Below are 18,608 nucleotides of genomic sequence, written 5' to 3' on the forward strand. Positions count from 1 at the left end.
AGGTGAAACTTTTTAGTTTTAAAAAGAAAAATCAGAACTTTCTTTCATTTAGGAAAATTACCGGCAAATTCTAAATGTTTCTGTACTCTTTCAGTTCAGTTGGGATTCTGGAGCTCTGCAACTAGAAGGAACAGAAGAACGAGGAGGTAATTTATGAGGTCAGCTTCAGAGATTCTTTTTTTTTATATAAAGAAATTTTATGTTGGAATTTGAAGGCTCCTGTGAGACGATTCTTGTTTTAGCTTTGGATTAGCAAAAAGAAGAGATTTTTATTTTTAGCTTTTACTATTTGGACTCAAAGATCAAAACTTTGAACAAAATCCATTGGCTGCTTGCAACTTGGAAGGTGTTTGATGTATTTCCAAGGTATTTGTTTCTTCCTTTTTCCTTTTACAGAGACATGGATAATAGTTTAGCTGAGGAGCTCTATTCAGAAAGTTTGCAGCTATCCAAGTTACACTTAGGCCATTCTTCAACTGCCAATGGTAATTAGTGAATACTTGCAATTCCTCAGGGGATTCGAAAGTTGCAATTTTTAGCACTGATACTTCTCTTTCTTTTTTTTTTTTCAGGTTTCAGTGAGGCTAACGATCAGGCAGGAGATGGATCTTTATGGGGTGATTCTGATGAGGAATTGGATAAATTATCTGATTTAGACCGGGAATGGCAGAGGAGGCATGACCAATTCCACACGGTATTTGACAATTTAGATTTCCTTGTCATTGTATGTAAAGATATGGTGGTTGTTTAGTTTTTTTATATCAGTTTCAATGTTGGGAATTTTCAGATTGGATATCGTGATGGCCTGATAGCGGGGAAAGAAGCTTCTGCACAAGAAGGTTTTAATATTGGCTTTAAGCAATCAGTTTTTGCCGGGTGCAACTGGGGCCTTGCTAGAGGTGTTACCAGGTGAGATTGAAAAGTGGAGGAAATTTCTTATTAGTTGTTGATGTCTAGATTGCTTATGTATTTGATGCACGGCATTGCTCTAAATCTTGGTTTCAAATTGTGTGAAAGTGCGCTCGCTTGTCTTCCGGATACGTTGAGGGAGAAGTTGATTGAAACACAAGAAAAGAGAGATAAATTCCGGGGGTTATGTGATTCCGTGAATTCTCTGTCGACTATAGATGCACTTAAGTTGTTTCATGATGATATTATGTCAAAGAAAGTTGTGGAACAGAGTGAGCCTGTCGAGGCTGGTGTTAGTGCAGGTGGCTTGCGAGAACAAAGCTCAACTTCTGGTAGTTTGGGGAAATATACTGCAGAGCTTCAATCACTTCTTCATGAATCACCCAAAATCAAAATACAATTCTTCCATCAGGAAGTTTCAACTCCTGATGTTTGTTGAAAACTTAATGCACATTCTTGTTTCTGTCCATGAAGCACAAACATAGAACTAGTCATGGCATCTTAATTTGTTAATAAGTGTTTAGCACTTTGTTATTTATACATGAATATACTTGTGAGGTTGACAGTGTTTACCACATGCAGTTACTAATCAACTTGTACAAATATAAGGAATTTTCTTTCTGAGATAAATGTACTAACCAAACTCAGTTTTTCCCCCCTAAAATATCTGATTCTGATGAACAATAGTTTGTCTAAATTCTGTTGCCTATTCATTTTATATGGGCATATTTTAACAGTCGATAATGCTTGACAGTCACGAGTTGTGTATAGCCTTTTGCAATGCTATTCTGCACTTAGATTTATCAGAATCAGAATGATCTACTCTTCCTCATTATCAATATTTTACCTCAACTTTGTACTAATTAGTATCTTTTAATATGTTGATAATGCTGGAACTCAGGAGAATGATATAGTTGACAATGATTATATTAGGGAACTCTCCTGGTTCCTGCAAGACTGAATACCAATGTTCCTACTCTGATACGTGAATGCGAGTAATAGTTAAATTCTTGTTTGACAATCGTAGCTCAACGTGGTTAGAAACAATGCATGAAAAGCAGTTGATGATTGATGTATCACTGGAGATGATAATAGTAGTAATTATTTGAACATAAACTTAGTGCCATTATTATCAGTACATAACATTAGACATAATAGACCTCCAAACGGTAGATATGATCCAGTTGAAAACACTTCACAAATTCTATTAGTTTGAACTTGAATTAGGTGTTCTTCACTCGCACTTCACCCACATAATTCAGGAGAATCTGCATCTGCATCCTTGCACAGATCAACTCACTCCATGTTTCAAGTTGCTGCGTCTACAGTTCTCAACAGTTGACAACTTGGTCGTTGCTCTATTGGAACTGTGGTTTAAAAGCATTTGCCTTCGCTTGCAATGATGATGATGCTTTCTACCCTTGGACTGATTGCAGCTATAATTTGTCGAAGTTACTTTCATTTGATCATATCCTGGGAAGTGATAAGAAGGAGCAGCTTGTCTGTTAGATGTTCATGAATTTATATTTTGTTATTCAAATGAAGTATTTTACTACTAAAACCAAGATAATTAGATAAACTAAGCAATAACAAGGAATGAACTTGGAATAGAGAGAATTAATTACCTTGGTAAACACTATCAGTTACAAGCCTGAATGGGTCGTCCATGGCCAAAGCCTGTCGAAGTATGCCTCAAACGAGATTCACATTTTGTTATCGGCAGGACTGTTTCAAAGGCTTCAACAAGTAATGCCACCTTCCTCTTTCTAGCAGGAGCAAGTTTGGTGACAGCTTGTTGGAGTGCATGATCGAGCATCCATTCCTCTGCATTTTTCCTTTCATCCATCATCTGATGCCTGAGATCAACCTTTTCTGCATCTGGTTCTGGAACAACAGGCAGGAAGTTTGGTTCTCGTGGGTTGAACTTCCTTGATTCCTCATAATCCTCTTCATGTCTTTTGCGTCCAACTGTCCATTTTCTGTTGTTATGGTTGTCCGGTTCTTCTTCCTTAGCATTGCTTCTAGTGAAGGAGAACCTGTTCCTTGGATTGTGGCCATTTTTATCACTTGTTGTGGGGAACGTTTCTGCCTCCAACCCAGTACTAGCACTGTCCAAATCTGTTTTACCAACTTCACTGCCCTCGGCTAAACTAGTTTTGTGCATCCTTGAACTGTTCTGCTCCTCTGAGTCCATGGAAGTAGGGACTTTGAACTTAGCTTCATCTTGATCTTCCTCTAGGATGCTCTTACCGTCTACAACATTTGTGTTCTCATGTTGGCTATCTGACGGATGATCTTGACTCTCAGCAAAAAGGCTTTCATCAACAGTATCTTGAGTTGAGAAACTCTCATCAATAGCATTGTTGACTTCACAAAGTTGGTTGTTTTGGATGTCTCCTATCTCCTCATCATCTTCATCAGCCCCAGATAAAACATGAGATGAATCAGAGATTTGAATTCCAATCAACAATTCAGCATCAGCTATTTTCCCTGCTTCCATTCCATCTCCAGCTTCGCCACTTGGAAGTTCCTTCTCTGGACTGAAATCACTGACGGTGACTGTCTGATTTGCTTCTGAATCCCCTGTCTCCTGGGTTACGTTGTAATCTTCACTTGCTTCGTCCTGCTCTAACTTATCAAATGAGCGAAGCTGAAATTGCTCTGTTGATTCCAAAGCTTCTTCTTTCACATCAATGGTGCAGCTGTTTTCAGGAACTTCTAGCCGAGGATCTGCTTCAGAAACCTCATTAACTGTTCCAGGAAATCCATTCTCCAGAATTTTCTCCTTGCCTCCCTCATGTAGCTCCTCTGTTGCAGATGGAGTTGCAACAATGCCTGTCAAATCTACTTCAGCGTTTTCTTTTTTCTCTTCTTCTTCCATGGTTACTAATACCTCAAACATCTCCTCAGCGGAGGAAACTTGGTCGTAACATAAGGTTTCAGATACTTGGCTACATGTATCAATGCGTGCGGTATCTTCTTCAAAGACTTGCTGTTCTGCTCCATCAGCCAGAATTTCTTCGGTGATGTTGCTGTCTTTTTCATCTAAACTGATCACAAGTTCGTCATGCAAATTATTCCTATCTCTTTCTGACGAATCCCCAGTGTTTGGATCAGATTTATAATCAGTTTCCATTGAACAAAGGGCTTCATCATCAGGCTCTGAAGCAGAAAATAGGCACTCTTCCCACTCCATATCAATAACTTCAAACATAGTATGGTCTATATCAATAGTTGCAAGGCATTCCTGTTCATCACCATCATTAAAGTTCCATGGTAATGATTTTTCTTTAACCAAAATTCCTCTGAAATCTTCATCCACGTCATCGTGTTTTAGCTCTTCATAGAGGGTTTCTTTGGTATTTACTTCGGAAAAAGTTTCACTGCAACGTTCAAGATTTTCATCAAAGTCAATCTCAGCGTGTGGTGAACCTTCATATAAACTCTCCGAAACTGGCTTCTCCGTGTTATGCTCTGGGGCTGTTTCATTGCCACATCCAGAATCATCCATTCTCTTGGCGTTCATTTGTGTGCTTCCTACGTCTGCTTCAGCATCATTCCCTTTGCTTTTTGCATAGATTTCAATGAAAAAATCCATGCCCCCTTCTTGCATCAATGGAGACCTAGGGGAGTTATCCAAATCCACTCCATTGTTTGCAGGGTCGTTACCAAAAACCACCTGCGCTGCATTGAATTCTTCTGTTCCATCAGCAGAAGGCTTGAGTCTACGAGGGCTCAATGCTTCCATCTTCATGCTTCTCTGGGTTTTCATTGAACGTCTCCTTGCTTTTAAGAAACATTTCAATGGAGGCAAAGGAGTGTGGTGATGACCGTTAAGAGAACAGTAAGTATACGGGCAGACCTTTATAATTGAAGTTCCTTCAGACTCAGTACCCCCAGGATTAAGAATAAGATAAGCGGGAAACTTTGAGTCCTTCAAAGTTGAAGAACAGGTAGCTCTCTGCATATCCATATCTGCACATAGAGCAACCCTGGAACATTTTTTTGATGAAGCTCTAACCGGTTTGAAACTAGGAGATTTTGTTAAAGTCCTCACCATCTTCAAACTAGATGTCCTTGTTAAAGTTCTAGCAGGTTTATTACAAGAACCAGAGCTACTTTTTGAACCAGTTGAACTTCTTCTACGCAGATTCTTGCTATCAGAACCAGTTTGAGTATTCCGGGAACTCACCTGAGAAACCTCCTTTTTGGCCTCTGAACTGCTGGTGGACTTCATGTAGTTTGGTGATCCATCCACAGCTTTGATCACAGACTTCTTCTGTGGGGTTGCTGCAGCAGCTGCTGGAACATTGAGAGGAGGTGGTTTTCCAGGTTGAGCAATCGTTTTCCTCACAGGTGATGATCTTAGGCCCTCAATATCCGAGAGCTTAATTGATCTTGACTTCTTCATTTTTTTCTTCAAGTCAGTTCCTTTGTTCTTGCCATCCTGGTGCTGACAAGATGATGGTTTGAGGCTCCCCAACCGCTTCTCTGGTTTAGTATGATCAGCTTGGATACCAAGCTTGTTGGGTACCTTTCTTTGAACCATCCTTCAAAGGAAAACCTGAAGCATGGCTAAGAGATGAGAAACAAAGGTGGGTTTTCCTTCCCGTGGATATTGGGGGAGTTGAGCCCTGGAAGAAAAGTAGTTTTCTTGAGCTGTGCCGGGTTTGGGATGGAAAATCACATCAGAAGGAAAAAGGCAAATTCCTGAAAGCCAAACAATATAAGATTCCTTTTTGGGTCTAGCTTATTCTGGTTTCCTGTGGGTGACCCTTTGTTTAAACAGGATTTGGCAGATCAAATTTGAATAAAAGGCTGAGATAAGAGTTTGATGCTGACTTGCACTATAACAGGTTTTGTGTTTTGGGTCCTTTTTGTTTGATTCCATTTCCTAAACTGAATTATTGCCTATAAAAAAAAATAAAAAATATTGCATATACCACCAATTTATTATCATTTTACTATTAAATAAAATAACTCTATCAGGGTTTTAGATAAGGATTTAGGCAAGCAAAAAATGATGGAAATTTAAACGGACAAAGAGTAGGAAACAAGTGATTGACTAGGAACCCTCCGCCCTGGCCTCCGGTGGGAAAAAGGCTTGGGCGGTGGCACTTCAGAAAAGACTAAAAGCAATGGTCGGCGGAAATGGGCTGCTTGTGGGGCCAAACTAAGGGCTTGCGGCACAGACGCTCCTCCGCACTGCAGCGGCTCCACGTCCAATAAAAAAAGAACAAATGGGCCCACCTTGGACCTCATAAATCAGACTCCTTCAGTTAATTTTCCCACCCCCCACCGGCCCATGCCTCTTTGAATTGGCCTAATCAAACTCATTGCACCACAGCATAAATAGAATTTTAATTTAAATCAAAATGAAAAATTGCCAAAATTTATTGTATTTATTGCAAAAATACATATTTGTTTGTCTGATCATTTGCTCTTGACACAGGTTTTTTTTAAAAAAATTTTTGGCTCATGTCACGAGAAAGAAATTTTAGATATCTCCGTCACACACATCATCAAACTAAAGTTATTTATTAATAATTTTATTAAATAGAGTTTATACTTTTTTTAATTGAGTGATGAGAAATGGTTTTGGATTACATAAATATGGTTTGAAAAAGATAGCACCCTGTTTGAATTTGTAGGCATATTCTATTTGGACATGGCAGGTTTAAAATAATCAGTTTGACTCTATGTATGTTACCATTCAATATGTACAAATTAAGTCTGCCCTTTAGGTGCATTCGACCCAATTAAAATAGCAAGAAGGTATAACTGAAATTCATGGAATAAGTGTTAGATAAATTTTGAAAATTCAGTCTTACCTAACTAAAAATCATGGTCCCTTTTGGTCATAAAGTCTGATTAAGTACTTTTCTTTTCATCTGTGTATATAAATTCCCATGGCAATTATCAACATTTCATTTATCTCTAGGTAATGGAGACCCTGTAGATTCTTTTTGATGTTTCCAAAGCTTAATGACTAGGAAAACCAAAATCATTTTAGACATTAACTCTGGCAATTCAGAGCTTTATTTCTATGATTGAGAGATAATGGGAGATGTAGTTTCCCTATGGTTTCAACTCAGGAAGACAGGAAAGATGTCCAAACTTAAAAGCAGCCGACCTTTACCGGTCATGTTTATCAAAGGCTAAGAATGAAATTGCCCATTGTTGAATATCTTGGTCTTACCCGAGCAAACGTTTTTGCTTATGAATGAATTAGTGTATGTTTCTATCAACATTTTCTGCAACCTGATTCTCCATTTTTTTTTTTGATATATTATGGTAATGATCTTAATTCTGCTTCTGTCAAAAGAGAAAAGAAAAGAGAGGTCGTCCTTTTCTCCCATGGGGGGAAGCCTTAGTGGGTACCATCAGGACCAAATAATACTGAGTCACAACAATTTTCCATTACGGAGAGAGAAAATCCAGGATTGTGGAGCAACATCCCATGCAGGGTTTGAAGACAGTGATGGAAATGAATCTGTCTGTCTGCTTTAGTTATCCTGACCCAACTTGAGTAACACAGAACAAGACAGATCCCCCCCATTCCTCCTGTCTGCTACAAAACACACATTTTGTGCTGCCCAATTCTCCCCTGGGAGAATCCCATGTTTTCTTGTTTCCTCTCTCCTTTTCAATTTCAATGCTCAATAGCCAAAATTATCAGATAAGAAATGTGTCTCATAATTTTACATTAAATTAAAGCATAGAACGAACAATTTAAAATTTTCTTGCTAGTTGTATATATAGTTGCAACCCTATATCTATATGTAGCTTGGACTTACTCTGGTTACTTGATCTACCATTGATTTGTAAATGTATCTGATCAGTCCCACAGTTTAATCTTTTAAGCAAGAAGTATCTGAAGTTAAATTATGAACCCATAATTAGAAAATAATGGCTGGTTAGCTGTTCTAAATCATACTATAATATATGGTCCTAATTAAGATGGCACCTAATTAGTGATCAATCATCTGTGATGATCAAGATCCTAATCGTTGACAGATGGATTGTATAATTATGATGATCATATAGAGATTAGTGTCATGAAACCATCTTTATTATAAAGTAAAAGTAGATGTACCCAAAACAAAAACAATATAAAGTCAAGGGACAGGATGAAGAGCTTTTAGTGGCACAAAATCCATAGTGGGCAGGAAACTTTTTTTACCCAAAATAATACTCTTACCAAGCATACCTAACTAAGCATGGGTGTTTTCTTTGGAGGAAATTGTAACTTGCAAGCACCATCAAGTTACCAAACAAATAAACAAAGAAGAAAAGAGTTTCCCTTTGTATAATTGGATCAAGTTCCAGATATATATCAGTTTACTCCATATGGCCGGATGGAGTAGGAGTATTTGGTTTGTGCTGAGACTTCCACTTAAAGAAAAGATTGAGGGTTGCACCAACCTGGAAAATCTCTGTAATATGGCCAAAAACCATGATGACAAGAGATTAACTGACCAATAAGATTAAAGAAAAATTAGAGCCATACATCCAAGTTGCTTTACCTGAAAGAAAAGAAGGGCGGTGAGTAGCTTTCAGAAATACAGTGTGCCATCTTTAATTTGGTACAGTTGTCTCACATTGAGGCTATTCGAAAGGTTATTGGGTATCTGCTTTTTGTTTCATGCATAAGAAATCCAGGATGACCAAAGAAACTTTTTCAATGTGAACAGTGATACGTGGTAAGCATGGGATACTTTTGAGAAATTTAATCAGCACTGTAGAGTAAGCATCCGGAAAAGATCACAGGTTGCTTTCTGGAATACCAATACACCAGAGAAGCAAACGAAAATGGGAATGGTTGACTACTTTATTGAATTATAATTAAGGTTAGTGGTTTATTTCTATAAGAATTTCTGGAAAAGAAATCATAGAACTTGAATTTTTTCTGTCAGAAATGTTTGATCTCAAGGGATGGTGATATAATTTTGATATTCTACTCATGAAAAGTATACTAATTCCTTCCTTGAGTCACCGACAGTGCAAAAGGAGCTTTAAATTAAGCTTTAAAAATGTCAACACCATTGCTTTATTTTATAACATATCCAAAGGGCAAATGTGGCCAAGACTATGACCCCAAAACCACATTCACAGCACAAAAAAAAAAAAAAACCCTAAAAATGAAAAAGAAATCAGGAGATCAACTGCTTTTGTTCTCTATTGCATCCCAAATCCCCAAAAATCTTAATTCCTACTTCTGTGATTTACTATTATTAATAGTTTAATGCAGGCAGAACCTAAAAGTAATTGAACCATTTTCTATATTGTTTTTATATTACACATAGTGTTGAATCAATCAATCTACTCAATGTACTCAGAAATTTTGAAATAGAAAGGTTAACAACTCGTGAAGTTGAAGACACTAAAGTCATTGAAGATCAGAGCCATTTTCCACTTGTCAAAATACTGGCTGAAGCATCAGAGATCCTGTGGGAAGTGCACACGACCATTGCTTTTCTTTATAACTTGCTGTTTGTCTTAGAGAAGCATGCCCTCTTACTGGTTTCACACCTCTTTCTTTTCAGGTTGAAATGGTGAGGAGTACTTTAGGAGGGGGAAAAGATAGAGAAAGATATGAAGCAGATCATAGAAACATTTCGGTTTGGTAATCACACCTTAACATGACATTCTTGGTTCCCTTCCCAAACTTGGGCCTAAGCCTAAACTGCAAGAGAGCACCCTTGTCTATGCACATAACCTCCAATCGTTTATTAATCAACCAATAACCATTATTTGTTGCCATGATTAAGCACTCATGACATAATATTCATACTGCAGTTATCAGAAAGATCCCAGTTTATGCATCATATAGACGAAAAATCTATATATTCACGAAATCTTTGAATATAGTTTTGAAAGATATGATGAAACATGTACAGTGTGAGTTCTACCTTGCATACTAATTTGCATACCCTTTCTGTACAGCAATGAATAATACAGCAATAATGGGAGAAAGAAGGAATATCACATATGGGAGGGCTTGGTTCAGTGCACCTTCTGTGACTTCGGCCCCTTCCAGAGAGTTGTAGGCTTTATCTTCAATAAATGCCTCAAAATAATTCTGGTAGCCTGTGTTCTTTAGCGAGGGGTTTGAGCCTGTGACCTTCATCATTTCCATGGCCTACCATACGTGAAAATTGTTATTATTTGTAAAGATGTACAAATACGAAGCAGACAAGAATATGAGATAATGATTTTCTGATTACACATCAAGCTTACTCTGCCTAAAGCTGACCAGCAACACTTGACTTCATCACAAGAGATCCCAATATAGTGTTTCTACCTCATTTTGTTCCCAGACTATCAATCATTTAGATGATATCTAGTATACTCAAATGTCAACTAATGATGGAGAAGCACATATTCAGTTTATCTTTCATATTTTGGATATGTAACGAACAACATGAAGTTCTTTCGCTAAATGTACATCCAGCATTGGAATGTGTAGCAACCGATCAGTTCACTATCAAATACCTTGAAACTGAATGTAAACTGCCTTGCTTTCTTGCTTACTTTGGCATTTGGATGAGACTGGAGCTTCTCATACATAATCCGAGCCTCACTTGGTCTGTGAACAATTGCAACTAGCTATAATCCATCTTGTAAGCAAATTAGATGTAATATAGTAACTCTTCACATATGGTTACGAGCAGAAGAATGACAATTGCTATAAAAGATTCCAACAGTATTTCAGATGACATTTTAGATCCATATATTGTTATAAAAAACCATCAGTGTTCCAACAGATTAAAATAATTGATAATGTACCTACGAAGTGAATCTTGACAGATAGACCATTGCAAAGCAGCAAATCCATGAAGTTCACTCTGCACAATCAGTAAAGAGAAATAACTACATGGAAAAGAACACCATATTACAGTTTACTGCTTTGCTGTAATGAATTTAGATTGTATTGGCATAAGTTTGATTTTCGACAACAAAAAGGCTTGATCTGGATCTAATTACAGTAAACAATAGCGACTTATGTTGTCTATCAAATCCTTGTTCATCATCGATCAAAAGAGGCAGAACAGAAAATCAAATTTCGTTGAGAAAAGGTTGTGAGCAACTCTAAGAAAAACTTTCCAACATGTTTAAATTTTTGTTCAAAATTTAGGAAGATGCCCTATTGTATGCATGCAAGTCAAATTATTCAAGCTGTGGTTCATTCAGAAGAATTACCTGATAAGGCATCTTCTCCATTACTCTTTCATAGCAGGATAAAGCTTCCTTAAGCTTCCCAGAATCCATTAATGAGTCACCATCTTTCAATGCCTGTAGTTACAAACACCGATTCAGGAGAAGGATGGCTTGATTCAGAAATTGTGAATGAAAATTTAGAATTATTGTTCTCAATTTCCTTTGATGCATTTTCTTTTACTTTGAACAGACCATTAACAGTAGCAAGAATTTTAATTTAAGTACCTTCTCACACTCGGATCTTAGCTTTGGGTCAACATTCAATCCAATTTTCTTCTTGTAAGCAGTAAGCAACTGCCTTGTGCGCTCATTTTTAGCAGCTTTATCTTCTTCTGATTCAAGCACTTCCCCAGGTCGAATAGTCCTTCCACCACCAAACTAACACCAAGAACCATGTCAGGTATAGTTGGATTTTAAAAAGTTTGAGGGAACATGATAGGGGCATCTTGTAATTGTACAGTCATGAGAACTGAAGCTTATTGCAATTCTGAACATTTTTATTGGTTCTTTTTCCATATACATTATTACTTGAAAAATAAATATGCACTCCCCAGCTGCTAAGCAGCTACAGTCAAACCATTTGTTATCCAACCAAATAAACGGATTTCCTTCAGCCACACAAGAGACCATTGAAAGGCACAAGATTATCAACAAAGACACATTATTGGCTCTTCTATAAAACCCGTAACATGACAATATCATACCGTCTTGGAGATGTTGCCAGGCCTAGGAAAGACTCCCCATGTTGAGACCTTCGGCTTATAAATTTCTGAGCTATCTTCTGTAGTTTGCTTTTCCTCTGATGTTGTTGCCTCCCCAAACTTGCTGGTGTCCCCAACAATAATCTCCACATCAGGCAAATCGCCTTCTGGAAACGGGTCTGAAACTGGAGCCAGGCCAGCTGGTAGTCCTCTGCTCTTTTTCTTATCAGCAAACTCAAGCCCTACGAAATCAATGCTTGAGATTAACAATTTTTCCTCCTTCTGAACCTTCTTCTCCGCAGTCTTGCCTAGCTGGGAGGTACCCCCACTCTCAGTGTTCTTGCCTAAAACATCAATTCCTACCAATTAGCAATTTATAACAAGACCATTTAGATTCCAGAAGATGTTCATTGGAATTTAAAATGGGAAAGCATTCCAAAATTGTTGGATTTCACAGCAATCAGTTTGGGAGAATCAGAAACGACAGATAAGGCATGCAATCACATTCTTAAAACAATTTTGGCTTCCCTCCCAGGCTATTTCTTAGACACAAATAGTACTGTGACTATATAGTGCGAATCCTCATTCTATTTTGAAATCTACCTTCTCCTAATTCTAATCAGGGAGGGAAAAAAGAAAATATAGAATTCATGTTCTCACCTTTTCTTTTTTAAATTCTTAGTTTTCTTGGCAACCAGAGAACAATTGTCAACAAAATCGAGGAAAATAAAAAACTATATACTCTCTCATTAAACACAAGAATTCCAGAACATTACCTGAAGCAATTCTGCTCTCACTGGCATTGTCCACACCACCAAGAACCCCTGTATTCTCCTTGTACTCTCTTGCTTTTCGCAATGCAACCTTAACTGAAGCAGAAATTTCCTTACTTCCGTCAGTCTTTTTCCTATCTCTGCCAGAATCCTCTCCTGGGTTCGGCTCAGTTTTTGAATCTGGGTTCACTTTCATTTTCTTATACGCTTTAGCCCTCTCAAAAGGAAGCTTAACAGGGTCCACAGGACCCTCTGCGGATTCAGGACTTGTTTCTTCCGAGTTTGGTTTTTGAGAGAAGGATAGTTTGAAAGGAGAGTTCTTCTGACGGTTAGAGGAAGAGAAGAAAGCAGTAGTGTTGAGAGTAGACAGCCATGAATGTTGAGATGAATTTGCTTAGTGGTCGTTGAAGAGTGAGTGAGCTTTTTGTCAACCGATAATTCATATATACTTTTAACTAACTTTTAAACCGAGGTAACTTCATGCAAAAGCAGTATAAGGATATTTTATTATTTTAACATTAATATTTGTTTGAAACAATAACAAATATATATAATTAAAAATTTTATTAAAAAATCTATTCATTGTTATAAAAAAAAAAATTAGAGCCATATGTAATAATATATAGACAACATTTACTAAAATTTAAACTCTAAAGAGATAGAGTTACCGAAGGAATGGAGGCCTTGGCTTGGGTATATATCTTGTTCACTTGAAGGAATGGAGGCCTGTTACCGAATGGGGCTGAAATAATAAATACATTGCATTATAAAGACATTCATGATAAAAATAAAAAATCAAAGATCTCGGTGAGAAGAATTGAGGTCTTTACGCAAGCGTCTCATCTCTAAGAGCCTGTTTAGTCTAATTTTTTTTAATTTAAAAGTTATTATAAAATTTTTATAAAAAATTATAATTTTTAAAATTAGACTAAATCTGTTTGGTAAATTTACTTTTATAAGTTTTTTTTATAAATAAGTTGTTTGGTAAAATAATTTATATAAGTTTTAATTTTGATTAACATTACCATAAGAGTATTTAATAAATAATTTTCTATTAATCACAAATTCTTTTGTTCATAATAAAAAAAAGTTAATTTTATTTTTTCATGTATAAAAGTATAAAAAGTATTTTTATATAACATAAAATTTATAATTAATAATAAATCATATAAAATTAAAAATAAATAATGTTGAAATTATTTTAATAGATAAAGACATTTTTAAAATAAAAAGAAAAATTTTCTTAAAAAAGAGACATGTTTTAAAAAAAGAAAAGGGTAAGGCTCTCCTCTAAAACTTTTTTTAAATTTTATTTTTTAAAAAAACTATTGATTTTTTTTAAAAAAATGTTCTAAATTTTCATTTGACTTTGACTTTTACTTTTACGAGTGCCAGCCGCAAAAATGAATGCCATCAACTAGGGCGCTATTGGCCACTAATCACTCGCTCGCCAGCTGCTCAAGCTCCGCGTTTCAAGTTCGTTATCCTAACCGTCCCGATCCCTTTTTCTATCTTATCTACTGCTCCTTGGCTCCCTACAGCTCCAGCCCTCTCTAGAATAGCTCGCACCTCGGGTGGTGCTTTAAACGACAAATTTTTCCGGGCGCACTCTGGCTCCAGCCCTCTCTAGAATAGCCAGCCCACTCTGGCTCAGTAGTCGGCCTATGTTTCCGGGCGCACGCTTAAAGGCATGATTAGTTCCACAAATTTCACTGCACTGGCCATAGTCAACTCCTTCTCGTTGTATGGAAATAGAGATCTGATTTAAACGACCAAGTACAACATCACATTTGAGACTTGAGATGTTAATAATAAATAGATGAGTTTTGGCTAGTACAACCACTCTGTTGTCCATTTCTAATAAACGTGATTGATCCAATTCTATATCATCTTCTGAAATTTTATAACACGAGTGATTGTCCATCGGAACTTTAATAGTCTGAATGTCCGATACCATTAATGTCCAATAGTTTTGATAGTAATGGTTGGATCTACTACTGCCTCGTCCATTGAGTATAAGAGAGCAAATGATGGTATAGCAATGAACATCGGGATGATACTAGAAAATATGGTCTGAAGAATCTCGATAGTAATTCCATGAACAATCTTTTGCGCAGTTGGATTTTTGTGATAGTGGAAATGCCATAAAGCACGAACCAAGATTCGTAACACAAAAACCAAAATCAGAATGAGGAAGAAAAAGATATCGTGATGTAAATCTATTATTCCTTGCATCATAAGTGTTGTTGCGTCTTGAAATCCTAATTGCCATGGTTCTGCTGCATCACAAGGAGTAATTGTGAGGAATAACCATTCTAGAACAATCATTTGCTTTGTTTCAGGAATCAATGGAAGAACGGAAAATTGCTTAAGTGGATGATCGGGCATGGGAGCGGGCATTGGTAAGATCTCCAAGTTAGGAGCCGGTTGAGGCGGAGTAACAATTGGCACGAAAAGCGGCACCACACTATTAAATGTATAAAGTGCAAGAACAAATGATCTTACAATTGTGAAACCTAGACTTAGACCATGAAAAACTGTTTCCATAATTCCCTTCATTCTTTAACTGCTCTGCTCCCACCAAAAAAAAGAGAGACTGATTCTGACTATCCCAATTCATGAAATCACTGGTTGAGTTGGTCTAACCAAGAAAGACATGGGAAGTTTTGGGCGTAAAAGTTACTGTCTTCTCTTATGAGATTTCTAGTTGGGTGGAAACTACGCTCCGAAATGAAGCCCCCCTTACAATTCAAAAGTTTAGAAAGGCCCTTCTTTTTTTTTAGAATATAGGAGGGGGATCTGACTTCTTAGAAGGGGAAGGGCCTACCTAGATCGGGTCTTGATAATTGAAGAGAGAATAGAAGAAAGAGACATAAGAGTACACAAAAGAAAAAAGGGAGAGTCTTGACAGACATGGTTCAAGGTGACAGGATAAAGCTAATCTAAACGATGAGAATAAAATCATTTGAGCTTTTGTCCCTGTACATTGAGAGCAAAGAAGATTTGGCGTGTGAAAGGATTGATGAAAACTTTTACCGCTTCGCTAGTGAGCTACCCACCAAGCCTTTAGTCCTAGACGAGAATAAAGCTAATCTAAACGATGAGGCTCTAGGAGCCCATCGGAGCAGGAAGAAAAGAGGCAACACGTGATGGAGAAAGGAGCTTCTTCGCTTGACCCTTAACTACCGCTAACACCCCTTGTGCTATACCTGACTGACTAAGATATAAGAAGGATGGAACCTAGAAAATGTACATTGATATTCGAACCATCAAGAAAATAAAAAGAAAGATTGCCGCTTGGACAACATGGAGAAAATCTTGGCTGATGTTAGTCTCTTTTCGTTTATTGAATTGGGAAGGGCTTACCACCAGATCCCGAGACAGGAGATGATTTACTGCTTCAAAGATGCGAGAGGGCTTATGGGAATGGCTCGAGATGACTTTATGGTTGGCAAAACCCACAAAGAAAAGAGGATGATGAAGAGGACAGGACCTAGAGCATCCTCCTTCTGTGCATGAGATTATTATAAGAATTCCCGTATTATTTTTCTAATAGAAGTGAGCATACCAAGAACCTCTCTTCCTCATCCATTATAGGTTAATGACCAGTCAACAGATTTCATATTTATCAATTAGAGTAAGCTCCTATTGACTTACAAAAGTAGATAGGGAGAGAAAGCCCAAAATAGATTTGGATTCCACTTAAGATTGTGAAATCACCCTTATTGGCATCGATTTACTTTCTTTGTGAGCAATTAGCAGGGAAACTTTAGGCAACTTTCCTTGATATTATTATGGTTTTAAATTTAAGTGCAGCCATAAAAAGAAGAAGAGAAGATATAAAAGAAACTAGGCTCTTAGCAGCCAATGAATTGGCATCTGGCTTGACTGTTGGAATTTCCTTGGCTGCCATTGTTTATTAATTTAATTAAAGTAGCTTTCTCCCATGAACTAAAGCACTTAAAAAAAAAAAAGAGAAAAATCGATAGTTTAAATAATATCCCAACTAGAAGAGGATGTAGGAGCTACTAGGGAATTAGGGAGTAGGTTGTTATAGAATCCAATCTAGTCTTTGACTTTGGGCATTAGGAGTAAGGCCTGGCCTAGGGAAAGGCTTCTTTCTCGCTACTATAGAACGATTGATTGCTTGCAGTAAAAGGAGAATATCCCATGCAATTAGCTTTCCAGGGGGGAGTGATTCCCATGAGTTTGGTGTTTCTTCTTTCCTTACTGATTTTTGTGCTAGCGTAATTAAATAAGCAGTTGAACTATTGAATCAAAAATCAACGATCTTGTTGAATTATTGAATTACTATATCAAAAATAAAAAATCATCTATTCATGAATCAAAAGCTTTCACCATGGTTTGTAAATGAATCAAAAAGAAGAAAAAAAAACTAGCCGTGCAACTTTCACCAAGAACTGCCCTGCTAACCCAAATGAATCAAAAAGAAGAAAAAAAAACTGACCACACTCCTTAAAGAGGAATCAAGTTTTCACCAAGAATTGTCTTGTGAATCCTGCTAATTAAGAAGTGTGGGAATCATGTGAATCCTGCTAACCTGAGAAGTGCGGGAATCATAGTCTAGAAAGAAAGAATGGCCTGAGAATCCTGCTAACTTGAGAAGCACGGGAAGAAAAGCTACCAAGAATTGGCTCTAGAAAGAAAGAAGAAGAAGGCAAAGAAAGAAGAAGAAGGCATAAGAGAAGAAAGCATAGGAATGAAGGAAAAAAAAAAAGAGTAAGGAGAGGAGAAGAAAGCATAGGAATGAAGGAAAAAGAAAGAGTAAGTAGAGGAGAAGAAGGCTTAGGAATAAGAGAGGCGCACTCAGAAAGTACCTTTAACCCCATAACCTCCTAAGAGAGATTTTAGAATGAGATAAACAATTATGTAAAATAACATTCTCACAATCTCTTTTGGGATCCAGCTCGCCTAGTCGACTCTGTGGAAGTGATTCACGGGCCTAAGCCCGATTTCGCTGGCATCCTCTTCCGGAAGATTATTACTACCAACACTGCTTTCTATTGGAGCAGAACCGAACCATGAAAGCAAGGAGAACAAAGAAAGCGAGAAATAACCAAGAAAGGTGCCTTGCCAAGGTTGAGAAACCGTGAAAAAAGGGTGTGGTGGTGGTGGAATCAGGAAAGGATGTTGGAAATCAAATGGCACAGAAGAAGAACAATTGGATGGGAAGCAGAACCAGGAAAGCAAGGAGAACCAAGAAAGGTGCCTTGCCAAGGTTGAGAAATCGTGAAGAAAGGGTGTTGGGGTAGTGGAATCAAAAAAGGATGTTGGAATTCAAATGGTACAGAAGAAGAACAGTTGGATGGGAAGCGAGGGTAATATTTATAGTATTTGTTGTTGGCGGGAAAGTAAGTCTTAAACAAGCTAGAAAACAGCTTCCTAGACTTATTTAAATACCTTCTCACACTCAGATCTTAGCTTTGGGTCAATATTCAATCCAATTTTCTTTCTGTAAGCAGCAAGCAATTGACTTATGCGCTATTTTTAGCAACTTTACCTTGTTTCGTTTCAAGCACTCGAATAGTCCTTCCACCACCAAACTAACACCAAGAAACCATGTCAGGTATATCTATAGAGCAGTTTGAACATGAAAGAGGCATCCTGTAATTCTACAATCATGAGAACTGAAGCTTATTGCAGTTTTGAACATTTTCCTTGGTTCTTTTCCCAGTTACTTCATTACTTGAAAATTGAAAATGCATTTCCGAGCTGCTAGATAGGGTCTCAAACAATTGTTAAAGTGGGTCACCTTGGCTCACTCATTGCATACATAGAAGCAGGTAAATCTCTGCTGTTCTGAGTACAGTATGGAAATCAGTGACTAGTATGCAGTACAAAACATGTTTCAGGCTTTCAGATGCATTATGAATCCCAGAGCCAATCTTGGAAAGGAATTTTATAGATTTAGGTACTTGCCAAGTCATTAACTTAACTTAGTCTACTGCAGCAATGGTTGAAGGATAAGAAAGAAATACTCTAC

At 37.3% G+C, this 18,608-nt stretch overlaps 4 protein-coding genes across 9 annotated transcripts; 1 reads left to right on the forward strand and 3 right to left on the reverse strand.

Annotated features, from left to right (window-relative positions):
* Positions 1–1,573, forward strand: LOC18585754 (uncharacterized). 2 transcript variants are annotated; one of them, XM_007008739.3, is made up of 5 exons: positions 1–158; positions 397–485; positions 573–694; positions 788–909; positions 1,018–1,573. In XM_007008739.3, exons 1-5 carry the CDS (start codon positions 154–156, stop codon positions 1,346–1,348), a joined length of 669 nt encoding a protein of 222 aa, XP_007008801.3. In that variant the 5' UTR covers positions 1–153; the 3' UTR covers positions 1,349–1,573. The 2 variants fall into 2 exon arrangements, with proteins under 2 accessions (XP_007008801.3, XP_088666796.1); XM_088810670.1 differs by having other exon boundaries at positions 32–146.
* Positions 1,574–1,989: 416 nt separating this feature from the next.
* Positions 1,990–5,693, reverse strand: LOC18585755 (Plant calmodulin-binding protein-like protein). The gene is made up of 2 exons (XM_018129283.2): positions 2,535–5,693; positions 1,990–2,382 (listed from the first exon to the last, which is right to left on the reverse strand). The coding sequence occupies exon 1, from the start codon at positions 5,456–5,458 to the stop codon at positions 2,549–2,551; it is 2,910 nt and encodes a 969-aa protein (XP_017984772.2). The 5' UTR covers positions 5,459–5,693; the 3' UTR covers positions 1,990–2,382; positions 2,535–2,548.
* Positions 5,694–9,739: 4,046 nt separating this feature from the next.
* Positions 9,740–13,019, reverse strand: LOC18585756 (cytochrome C oxidase subunit). Of its 5 annotated transcripts, none has more exons than XM_088802788.1 (7): positions 12,608–13,019; positions 11,835–12,190; positions 11,356–11,508; positions 11,113–11,205; positions 10,699–10,757; positions 10,444–10,498; positions 9,740–10,051 (listed from the first exon to the last, which is right to left on the reverse strand). In XM_088802788.1, exons 1-7 carry the CDS (start codon positions 12,798–12,800, stop codon positions 9,830–9,832), a joined length of 1,131 nt encoding a protein of 376 aa, XP_088658914.1. In that variant the 5' UTR covers positions 12,801–13,019; the 3' UTR covers positions 9,740–9,829. The 5 variants fall into 5 exon arrangements, with proteins under 5 accessions (XP_088658914.1, XP_017984072.2, XP_017984073.2 ...); XM_018128583.2 differs by having other exon boundaries at positions 10,405–10,498; positions 12,608–13,018; XM_018128584.2 differs by having other exon boundaries at positions 10,405–10,498; positions 11,835–12,175; positions 12,608–13,017.
* A 1,148-nt stretch (positions 13,020–14,167) lies between these two features.
* LOC148760207 (Cytochrome C oxidase subunit II-like, transmembrane domain-containing protein) lies at positions 14,168–14,945 on the reverse strand. The gene is given in 3 exon segments (XM_088802601.1): positions 14,168–14,511; positions 14,513–14,548; positions 14,550–14,945. Coding segments are annotated over 3 exon segments (744 nt in total). The 5' UTR covers positions 14,933–14,945; the 3' UTR covers positions 14,168–14,186.
* Positions 14,946–18,608: the final 3,663 nt, after the last annotated feature.

Source organism: Theobroma cacao, chromosome 10, assembly GCF_053813885.1.
Source record: "Theobroma cacao isolate CCN51 chromosome 10, ASM5381388v1, whole genome shotgun sequence".
Taxonomy (NCBI): Eukaryota; Viridiplantae; Streptophyta; class Magnoliopsida; order Malvales; family Malvaceae; genus Theobroma; species Theobroma cacao.